Source organism: Pinus tabuliformis, chromosome 3_2 (genome assembly GCF_031772625.1).
Source record: "Pinus tabuliformis cultivar Carrire ecotype Pingquan chromosome 3_2, CPIR1, whole genome shotgun sequence".
In the NCBI taxonomy this organism is placed as follows: Eukaryota; Viridiplantae; Streptophyta; class Pinopsida; order Pinales; family Pinaceae; genus Pinus; species Pinus tabuliformis.
Window position 1 is genome coordinate 577,089,683 of NC_142302.1, and position 11,349 is coordinate 577,101,031.

General features: G+C 36.2%; 1 protein-coding gene across 1 annotated transcript; it reads left to right on the forward strand.

Moving 5' to 3' along the window:
• The first annotated feature begins 10,163 nt into the window (after positions 1-10,163).
• On the forward strand, positions 10,164-10,983 carry LOC149181859 (uncharacterized). Its single transcript, XM_089414350.1, has 3 exons — positions 10,164-10,436; positions 10,471-10,818; positions 10,915-10,983. The coding sequence occupies exons 1-3, from the start codon at positions 10,164-10,166 to the stop codon at positions 10,981-10,983; spliced, it is 690 nt and encodes a 229-aa protein (XP_089270476.1).
• The last annotated feature ends 366 nt before the right edge of the window (positions 10,984-11,349 follow it).

An 11,349-nucleotide genomic window follows, 5' to 3' on the forward strand; every position in this document is an offset into this window, starting at 1 on the left:
AATCCTTGCTAAATACGGCCAAAGTAACTTCTTGAGGAAAGAGTATATTACATATATACATAAACATAGTCTCATCCTAAGAGTATGCATGCTTCATGTATGAAGATGCAGGATTTTATGAGAATTTTCTTGAAAATAAAAGTAGAGGTTCTTTCCTTAAAGACACATTAGAATAGTGATCATACAAGAACCAAAATCCTTATTTGTTCATGAAAAGAACTATGTGCATTGAAGTAAGGTAATTGTGTTAGGAGAACACATGTTGCATATGAATAGCTATTGTGACTTTGAAATTGTAAGTCGGTGTGTACTTAGAGAAAGTGGTCATGCTAGCTTCTTTGAAAAAAGTAATCTCTTGGAGAGATTGTCTTGTTGGATGAGCTGTGTCGATTGCTTGATTTTGATACATAAAGGATAAGTAAACTTTGTTTTTGTATCTTGATTTTTATGCCTAAAGATAGATATCTTTAATAATTTCTTGAAAGGGAATCTGGAGAAACCCTCACATCGGAAGATAGAGAAATGAGGATTAAAATGACTTCCTTTAAGAAAGAAGTATGTGGTTGTTGTATGAAATGCTGGTAGTATTCTAGTGAAAGGAATATGGGTTGCATACATTAAAGAAAGGCTTATATGATAAGCAATGGTATGCACAAAGATTAGTCATTATGATATAGAGTTATGATCTTTGTATATTAGAGAGATTACGTTTAATTACATTAACAATGCATGACTAAAGCTAGCCATAGTAAACGTAAGCTAATACTCCATTAATGATGATTTGAATTGGAACAACAGACCATGGCAAAATTGGAAATGTTTAGATTATTAACTCAACTATTGTTGACATTTATACATTAATGAGTATTTGCATATGCTTTTATACATGACAATATTGTATGCATGAACATTCTTGGAAATGGAATACGTGTTAACTGATGCATATTTATAACTAACGTTGCTGATGGGATTAAGTAGTGGTAGCTTAACGGCAACAAGAAAACTCATCACATAAATTGCTGCAATGTGAAATACAATTATAAATGAGAAAGAATGATGTTATATGATATGCATGAATTATGTTATTTGGAAAATTTGCATGCATACAACGTGTATGATGGATATGTTTCCCATCAAACTTGATGTTGTGGACCCATGTTGGGGTTAAGTGTAAATGCATGGTATACATGCATGTTTGTTGTGCTAATGATAATGTTCATATGTTTCATTGTGTAAATTACTTTGAGAAAGAGTATTAAAAGAGAAAATATTCATGCTATGTCTGGTTAGGATCAGATGGCATAAGAGGAAAAGAATTTTCCTGTGTACGCTATGTCTGGTTAGGATCAGATAGCGTTTACTGGCGAGACCAGTGTAATTGCGGTCGAGTAGGACCTGCAAGTGCTTGGGTTGATGGCAGTACCTGCCCGGAGGGGTTGATGGTACTTGTCTGCCCGGAGTTGGGTTGATGGCAATTACCTGCCCGGAGGGGTTGATGGTACTTGTCTGCCCGGAGTTGGGTTGATGGCAATTACCTGCCCGGAGGGGTGGATGGTACTTGTCTGCCCGGAGTTGGGTTGATGGCAGCTACCTGCCCGGAGTTGGGTTGATGGCAGCTACCTGCCCGGAAGGGTTGATGGTACTTGTCTGCCCAGATCTCCTCTCCCTAGAATTCTTGAGCTGGTTGGCCAGTGGGATTCTATGTTAGACCTGGTAAGGTCTCTATCGAAGAAACTGTCTGGATGTGAAAATGACTCGGTTTGGTTGTGGAAACCAGTTCCCATGGGTTGGGAATTCTTTAGTCCATTGTGGTCTCATGGGTAAAGGAATTAACTAATCAACTATATGTTATGTTAGAAATAAATTTTACATATAGTTGTGTGAAATGTGTTATGCACTTTTAACAGGAAATGAGTTTAATGTTCAATAAGGAGTAATTGGAAATTTTAATTCCTTTATTGTATTATTAATTTTATGAACATCTTAGTGGGAGCTAAGACAGTTTTTGCTGGATGCAGTGATTGACAGTTTTGATGGTTAGAGAGCTAGGTGCTCTTTTGGTACTTCTAGAAGTACATTATGGATGTCTTTAATGAAAATTCATGCAGTGTGCACGTGAGCAGTGATTTATCATTGGTTGATTAGTGTTAGTGCTCTTTAAGTACTTGTAAAAGTACTGTGATTTAGAAATCATTTAGCATTGCACAATTGATTGCTAGTCAAACGTATTTTATTTGACTCAAAATATAGTGGCTAATGCAATTGAATTTGTTAGTCATATGTTACAGGAATTACTTACCGTGGAGGAATGAAGAGTTTCCAACCACTATTAAAAATACTTACATGAAAGTATTCATGGTTTTCAAAATGGATGGTAAGTAATGGTAAGTTGACACAGAGAATTGTTTATTATGAATGAATAAGGGCCAGATGGTGGCGATTAAAAGTTGCATATTTTGCAATTACGAATGCTTATGACTATAGATGCTTATAACTAATGATATTTCTTCTGATTATATCACTACTATTTCGGTTATTGTCATTTATTGAAATGAAATCTTGGATTTTAAAAAGGAAGGATCATCTTTTTGTGTGGTTTAGATGGTAATACAATGAGTAAATCTCAAGTTCTCAATGAAAGAAAAACACCGAGGACGGTGTTCCTGTTAAGGGGGGGAGTATGTAACATCCCTATGCGTAAATTATTCACTAAATGAAATAGTAATTCTTTTTAAAAGATTACGAATTAGTTTCAACAACTAATTCTTGTTATCCTTAACGCTGTCAATTAAAGAATGACAGGGGAGGGCGCTAAGGGCGGCCTGGTCTATGCGGAGGCAGGTAAGGATTTCACTTTTCTTGCGCCACCTGTTTGTCCCATCACCCGAATCCTACGGGAAACTGAATGAGGTTAATCAAGAAAGGGGAAGGGGAGTTGCCTTGGAGCGGATTGGGGGGAATGCGATGAGGAGTTCTTAGGCTTCCTCTTGAAAACTGCGGGAATACACAGTCGCATTTTATCATGAAAAATCCAGAAGTGAGGATTGAGAGGGGGGCTGTAGACATCTTGCTCGCTTCACATGTTTCAGGCTTCCATTTTCAATGTTCCTTCCAAAATATCGCCGCGTTTGAAGATTAAACTATTTTATAAGTTTGAGATAAAGGCTCTGCTGCGGTAAGAGACCTCTTTGCTTCAGATGCTTGGGGCTTCTATTTTCAAAGTTATTTCAAAATATCTCCGCGTTTGAAGCCGAAGACATCTTGCTCCATTTTCTTCCTGCTTCGAAGTTCTGTCCAAGTACAGTTGTTTATGTAAAGATACCCATTTCTTCGTTTGAGAGAGTTCCATGGTCGTCCTATCCATTGAGTGTGAATGCTCTAGAACGAGGAAGATGTTAGATGCATCTCATTGAAGCCTTTATAATGCTGGCCTTTTGTTTTGCGCAAAGACAATGGGCAACGACGTGATACCAGGTCCGGGGTTCGAGCTTCAGGAGCATTGCCTAGCTGTAGCGGCGGCGACGGCTAGTCTGTAAGAGAGAAACTCCTGCCATGAATAAGATAAGTATCGTACTCGCCTCCTTGAAAGGAAAATATAAGCATGTTTTATTGAGTATGGTTGAAAGATTACCATGCGCTCAATGCCAGTAACTTGTTGTTTTTCGTAAAAACAGATATAAGCTTAAAAGCTTGTGTGTTAGCTGATTTTAAAGTTCTGGAAAAATAGATATGCATGCATGCATAATAGAAAAATTGCTAATAAGCTCAAATTCTTTGTGTTGTTAGCTGACGTTGAAGTTCTTGAGATAGATATGCATTGCATGCATGGTAGAAAATTTCTAATGATGTGCTTCCAGATGCATAAGGAATCATACTAACTTTCTTGAAGAAAGTGTGTTTTATATACATAATAAATATGGTTTCTTTCTAGAAAAGAACGCATACTTCAAGTATGATGATGAAGGATTCCAAGAGAGGTTTTCTTGGAAACAAATTAGAGATTCTTTCTTTTAAAAGAATAAATAAATAGTGCTTTTACTATAGTGAGAACCCATACTTGTATCATTGAAAGATTATGTGTACTGTATATACTAAAGAAGGGATATTAGGATAAGCTAATGGCTCAAAGAACAGTCATCGTGTTATGGAGATGTGTTCTTTGTATGTTAGCAAAACTATGATAAATCTTGACCATTGTGTTGTATGTTTAGAGAAAGAAACATGGACTTGTAAACTATTGGTTGGATCTCTTAGAGAGAGATATGCACCAGTGTGAATAAGCTTTGTGTAAAGTAGAACAAGAAATTACTTAAATAGACGTACTAGTGAGTTAGTATGTTATGCGTGCTCATACAGATGAGTAGATGAAAAAGATCCTTTTTTAAGGTTGTTTAATGAATTTTTGATAATGTATCTAATATTGTTACCAAGCTTGTTGTCAACAGCATTGACAGGAAACGATGGCGGTTGGTGCCAGAGGAAAGTGATGTTTACCATTGGCAGGATAAGGATTATTTGTCCATGCAGATGAGTCCAATTTGCAGTATGGTCCTTTGCTAGAACAATTATGCCACAAGGATTATTGCATGTGGCGGTATGTAAATAAGAGATTACATGTAAGCTGTATTAGCTGTTAGCTAGTTATGTGATAGCTTAATGATAATTCATTGTAAAGATTTTAATACAATGGTTAAGGGATGGAATCCCTTATAAGCCATTGAGTGAGGGGTGAAAACCCTCACGAGCGTTTAATAAGAAGATTAAACGTTTGCTGGTTTTCACCCTACGGGGTTTCCAGGGTATATCCGTGTTCTATGGTGTGATTGATGTGATTGCCTTATGTGTCTGTTGATGATGATGGTTCTTTATTTGTTGTGACAAGCATAATGTCTTAGTGCGTGATTATTTAATATGGTTAAGAATATCAAGAAATGGATGCAGGGATTCATGAGACAGCTTATGTCAGAACACTACCACATGGATGGTTAATGGTTATGAAAATGGATATATAACTTATTGTCTTTCACTGCGATTTACTTGATGTATTAGTGAATGCTATATCTAATCGTTAGTGATGATTTGTGGAGTTGTGAACTGTTTAATTACTTGTGGTAATTGTATAAATTAATTCTAACTCCCTACTTTTACCTGCGAGGTTACCGGGGTATGTGACAGAGATTTTATAAAATAATAACTAATAAAAGCCATCATTGAATAGATTTTATATTAAAATAGTTTTATCTATTTAGAATATACTCAAGGAAAAATATTTATGAAATAAATTTTTTATCATCAACCATCATAAGATATTCATTAATTACATCTCATATAAAAATAATTAATAAAAATAATCAAAAAATGTATTGTATTAAAAAATAATAAATTTAACTAATATTAAATCTAACAAATTTTAAATAATATTAAACATAGCTAATTTTTAATAGTGAAAACTAAGTTTAAGCTAATAATTTCTTAAATGTGTCATGCTCCTTACGATAGAGTAAGCTCAGGACAAATTAAATTTAATATTAATGCTAGCCATATTTTAGGGTTGTACAGTTTAGGCCAACACGTAAAACTTTACCCTTAACGGGAATGCCTTTTCTGTAGTCTGCAGTACATGTGTGTGGAAGTAGGCGGCTTCAGTGTTTTCTTCACATCTTGAGCATTCACGGCAGTGCGCGGAAAGGCGGTTGGAGGATCGGTGGTTCGAAGCAGAAGCCCACCTCGCCTGTGGGCAAAACCGCCCGGTTATGCGAAAATATTGATGGTTTGATTTGTGTGTTTTGAATGATAGGGCAAGATAGTCATGCTGCCATCGGAAAATATATCAGCGTTGCTTGCAGTGCCATGGTAAGGTGTATCGACTATCCTGTTGAGATCGTTGTTGATTCTTTATTGACTGGCTTGCTCAAAATTAAGGGTTTTGCTTCAATTAAATCTCCAAATACAAATGCAGAAGCAACGATCGCTCTATACTAGGCTACCAAATTTAACTGAGATTAAATGGAATAATTACAGTACATTGCAAACCAGAAAACCCAGAATGTTATAACATTACAAACTAGACACTCTAGAGATTAGCAAAAGCCAAAGCCAAAAAAGACAAATGATGTTATCAAAATCCTAAAGACTGACAAAGGCTTCGCTAACTTCATACTCATTACTAAAATTAATAATAAACATTAACGTATTGCAATTTTAAATCTCCACATATGACCTTTTGACGTACGGAACAAATATTATTTGGAAACTGGGAACAAAACCTGCAATGAGGCCGTGAAATTCGATTTGAAATTTGATGCTTTGAATAATTACAGTACATAACAAGGGGGTTACGACACCCGAAAAACTTCTTCGACTATAACAACAATGGATGAAATTTTCTATAAAGAAGGTCAAATTGGAGGAGAAGAGGCTAACAAAGCACTTCGAGGCTCTGAATTATGACGAATTCTAGTCAGAATTGATCATTAGTATGAGGGTTTCAAAAATACATTTGCGGAAATTATGATGAAGGTAGAGCGTTGGGAAATAGGATCATATAGGCTATTCTAACACATTTTTTATCTGCCATTAGATTCGACCAAATTTGGGGGAGTGGAGGTTGGATTGTTTAATTGGCGTCTCTTTTGGAAAATACGTGTGATGTCGTTGCATAGTAGAGAGAAGTCACATGGAAAAGCCCTTTTTGGCATTACGAGCGATTATGGTAGCCCAAGTGAAGTTTGGCAAATGGGACAACAAAGTTTTTTTCCCAACCATTTTCATATGCAATTTGAGTGAAAGAGCACGTTTGCATGTTTCCATTTTTACTGCGATCGTGCTCTACCTAATTGAAGGTTTCTATGCAAATGGAACATGATGATTTATCTTATTTTTCTTCCTTTACCACTTTCATTTAATTCAATTGATTCACACACTCTCTCCACTATCTCTACCACACCATTATATGTTTTTACTTATTTCATGGCTTACTCATCTATCTAAAATAAATGTGTCATATCTGAAACCAACAAGAAGAAATAATGGAGCAGGTTCAACATGGAGCATGTTCAGGATGACTACCAATCAACTACTATAGGCCACCCTTCATCATTGTCTTCCCAAATAGTGCTTTGTGATCAACTATTTCAAACCGCATTTATGATTTCCTTCACAGTAAGGAAAGAACCTTAGGCTCTTAATTATTAGTGTCTTCTTACAATATTTAGTGCAATACATATATTCATCTCTTTTGAACCTTTTTAGTTGTCGCATCTAAATCCCAAACATTCAAAACATCCAAGACAATTGAGCCGCAAGTTAGGGGTAGGCTTAGTGTTTGCGAAACTAGCAAGCTCCTGTTTGCATGTGGAAATTATTTACAGGAAAAAAAATCCTCGTATTTCTATGAAATGTGTGGCAAGAGTTTCAGAAATGTGATAAGCAATTATGATGTGGGAATACAAATAGCCTTAAGGACCGCACAAATTGATAGAAAACACAGACAACATCATTTCATAAATGCGACAAGCAATTATGATGTCGGAATACAAATAACATGAAGGACTGCACAAATCGAATTAAAATGTGTGGTTCAACATGAATCAAATTTTTTACCTAAAAGCAAGAAACGTTTTTTCAGAGCAGTGGCATCATAGTTCCTAATCTTTGCTTCTCGTATGAATGATCTTTCACTTCAACGAATACCTATTTTAATCTTCCCTATGACAAAGGGACGACACTGCGATGATCCATAATGTTCTCTATCCAAGTCTTCTTCTAGAAAACATAAATATGTTATATTTACTATATATTTTTAAGGCCATTTTCTTGGATTTTATTTAGCGTGAACAGGAGGGAGTTACATAATCCAAGTGCCATAGAAATGTTTCTTCCTGAAAACATAATTTTCTTGTATTTTATTTAGGGAAAATAGGCCAGCGTTACATAACTGAGGTGCCACGGTGCAATGGTTTATTATTTTTATTTTGTAATGCAGGAGGATGCGATTTTTTGGAATTTGTTTTTAATGCTAATGAGAGAGAATTTCAAAAGCTCGAATGCCAAGTTGCTAACAACAACAAGGGAGGCAGGAATTTTCATAACTGTAGCACCATATTCTTTCTTATTTATGGTTAATGATCATACGTGGTTATTAATTAGTGATATAGTAAATTTTAATTTTAATTTTGTAAATGTAAAATGAGCTTGATTTATTTCTCATATCATTATACTTTTTGTTAATCTCAATACCTGTCAATTAATAAATGGTATAGTAATTTTTAATTATTTTTTTTTAAAAAATAATTTAAGTATGGTTTAAACATGTGATTTAAATATGCAAGGAAGTTATTGATGTGAATTTTATCCATTGATCTAGTGCTAATGATGAGAATACATTGGTATCTTTAAATTTAGTCTATCTGATCAAAGCTTTTAATTAATGAAATCATTAAAGTGACCAATTCCAAGATGCTTAGTCTAACTGAGGAGTTGCCCGCAAAGTTATGGAAATTCCGTTCATATTTAGAGAAAATCTGGCAAGGATTTTTGTAAGCCCAAGTTATAGTTGTTAAAGTTCAAAATTTTAGGTGTCCTAGTAGTTTTTGATGGTGTTGAATCCATTTCCACCATAAAAAACATGATTCAAAGACTGCCTCTACAAAAAATTTTGAAATTTTTTGCCTTGACTCCGACCACTTTTGACCATTTGAGCAATTCCTCCCCTCTCAGCGGACTCCATTACAATAGAAGGGACACCTATCGGTGTAACTAATTCCCATGTCCACTGTCATCCCTGTGGCCGGAGATACATTATCTGACTGACCAATGGATAGCCGTTCTCTGTCATCGGAAACGAATTTTTTCCAAAACGGATTTTTTCCGAGCTAGGGATTATTTCCAGGCGATTTGGCCGGCTGGGTAGACTGCTCCCGCACAAATCACCTAGCGCACTTCAAGTGACCTCAAATACAAAGGTATAGCAGTTACCGCACAAATATTAAATAATATTTTGTATGAATTGAAGTAGATATTGCAGATGGCCTGGCACATATTTGAAGTGACTTCAAATAGACAACGCCCGATTAAATGCACAAAATATGGTGAATAGCTTTTGATGGTATACCGTTAAATAAAATATGGTGAATAAATGCAACTAAATATTATTGGTGGGTAAATTAATGAGCCGGTTGAATAATTATGACCTTAAAAGCTTCAGAAACTCTTACTTTTCCGTTTCCTTCGAGCTCATGACTTAGACTCGCGAACATTTGGCCTGGCATTAATATATTGTTAACGAATTAATCCAATTCATGCATTATATGGAATAACGAGGCGACAGTAATGAACATTTTAGTCTACCTTTTCTTCTGCTCCTCGCTAATTATCTTATATGGAATAACGAGTCGACAGTAATGAACATTTTAGTCTACCTTTTCTTCTGCTCCTCGCTAATTATCTTATTTTTATGTGATCGCGACTGCCTCCAATCCTACCTTTCTTTTCTGTATGTTCGTTCATTCAACATATAGGAGCCTATCACTGCATTTTCACACACAGAAGCCTATCACTGCATTTTCGGTCATATGGTTTCTCAACTTCATTTTCCATCAAATTAAGAGAGGAAGAGAACTGACTTGGAATTATATAGTTCGTTTGGATGAGGTCAAGGACATGCAGGGCTCATGAGATGTGCTTCTATATTTTTTTCGTACAGTTGCATTTGTGAGATGGAGATTTCACTGCAATTTCATTTAAATCAAAAGGCATTCTATTTAATTTGTGGAAAGTTGGACAGCTTAAATGAGTATCTAAAGCATTAGCAACAGGAAGTCCACATGTGGTATAGTAACGGAGGGCCAAGCTTTTGTATCTGAACCTTGACTATTATTAAATCGTAATCCAGAAAACGTTTTGTAGATTGTTTCACAGAATTAAACATTTAATTAAAAAGAAGGCTATCAACTGTCCACGTCAAGTGTTATTAAATTCTGAAATCTGTGATCGTAAGCAAAAATCTAAAATGATGGTTGATCGCATCGTCCACAAAGTAACTGAAGCTCGAATAGAATGTCTTTACCTTTTGGTTATGTGCCACGTTCCCACCATCTCCGCCTTTAAATAGAGGTTAGTACAACTCTATAATCACGTTTTGCTTTGAAGCTTGAGTGATCAAGATGGCAAGGAAAACTGATAGTTGCATGAATCTAAGGCTTCTAGTGAACAAGAAAAGCGGAAAGATATTGTATGCAGAGGCAGGAAGGGATTTTGTAGATCTTCTCTTCAGGTTTCTCACGTTGCCAACCGCCGCTTCTGTTATCAAATTGCTTTCAGCGTTGAATCGCGTCAAAGAATATCGGCTGCCTCAAAAACCTTTACAGCAGCGTAGAAAAGCTCCAAACTCTGTTAATGAATACCGAGAAATCCCACTTACTGGAGCCAAAAGTTATGTTTTCCCATTCTTACGACATCCTTACACTACAGTCCGCTCCCATTGTCTACTACATTTGCGGTGCTGCACGATATCGTTTCGATCGAACCCACGATATGAGCACCACTGAGTCTGGCGGCAGCTGCCACTGCGGCGGAGTTATGTGTCATAAGGTGCAACTGAAAAATCCTTCCATGGGAAATAGTAGCAATATCGGAGGAACCAGTGGAGGTGGAAGCGGTGGGGGAGGTTATGTGAATGAGACGGTTACCTTCACGATCACTGATGACTTAGAGATCTCTCCCTCATCAGCGATCACCAGCCTTAACATGGTCAATAAGCTCAACGTCAAAGATTTATCGGATTTGGTGGAGCGAAATGCGACTTTCAGTCCCAATGAGGTGACGAGATTTTAGTTTTGCGTTCACAATGGTGTTAAATAGTTTGTGCTCATAATGCTGTTAATGGCAAGGCAATGACAACTTCTTGTTTATTAGGCACCGGAGCTGCTTTGGGCTTCTATGGTTTCCACAACGCCTTTGAACGACGTTTTCGGTTCTGCGTAACGGTGATTCGAAGTCCATAATTTATGAAACGGCATGTGTTGTTTGCCTTACGACCTGCATTGTCAAGACATGTTGATGTTGACACAAGAGCCATGTCTTGTGGTGTTGCATGCTAGAGGATGTTCCAAGTAGCATAGGCAAATAACGGACACTGAATGACTAACGAGCTACAAACTTTTGAACGCCTCATAAAATTGTTTTGAACTGTTGTTGGTTAATGAAATAATTTGACATAATCTTTGTCGAGAATCTATTTCTAAATTTTAATGATTATAAGTCCTTTTGTAAAATCTAAATAAATTGTTGTTAATCGTGGTTGGGATGTCACAAGTGACCATTAAAATAACCTCTCTTTCATGTGTAGCA

Excerpts from the sequence above, each read along its gene's own strand:
- LOC149181859 (XM_089414350.1), top strand. The coding sequence starts at position 10,164 with ATGGCAAGGAAAACTGATAGTTGCATGAATCTAAGGCTTCTAGTGAAC. Across the intron at positions 10,437-10,470 it reads TTACTGGAGCCAAAAGTTAT|TCCGCTCCCATTGTCTACTA; the intron begins GTTTTCCCATTC and ends CTTACACTACAG. Across the intron at positions 10,819-10,914 it reads CGACTTTCAGTCCCAATGAG|GCACCGGAGCTGCTTTGGGC; the intron begins GTGACGAGATTT and ends CTTGTTTATTAG.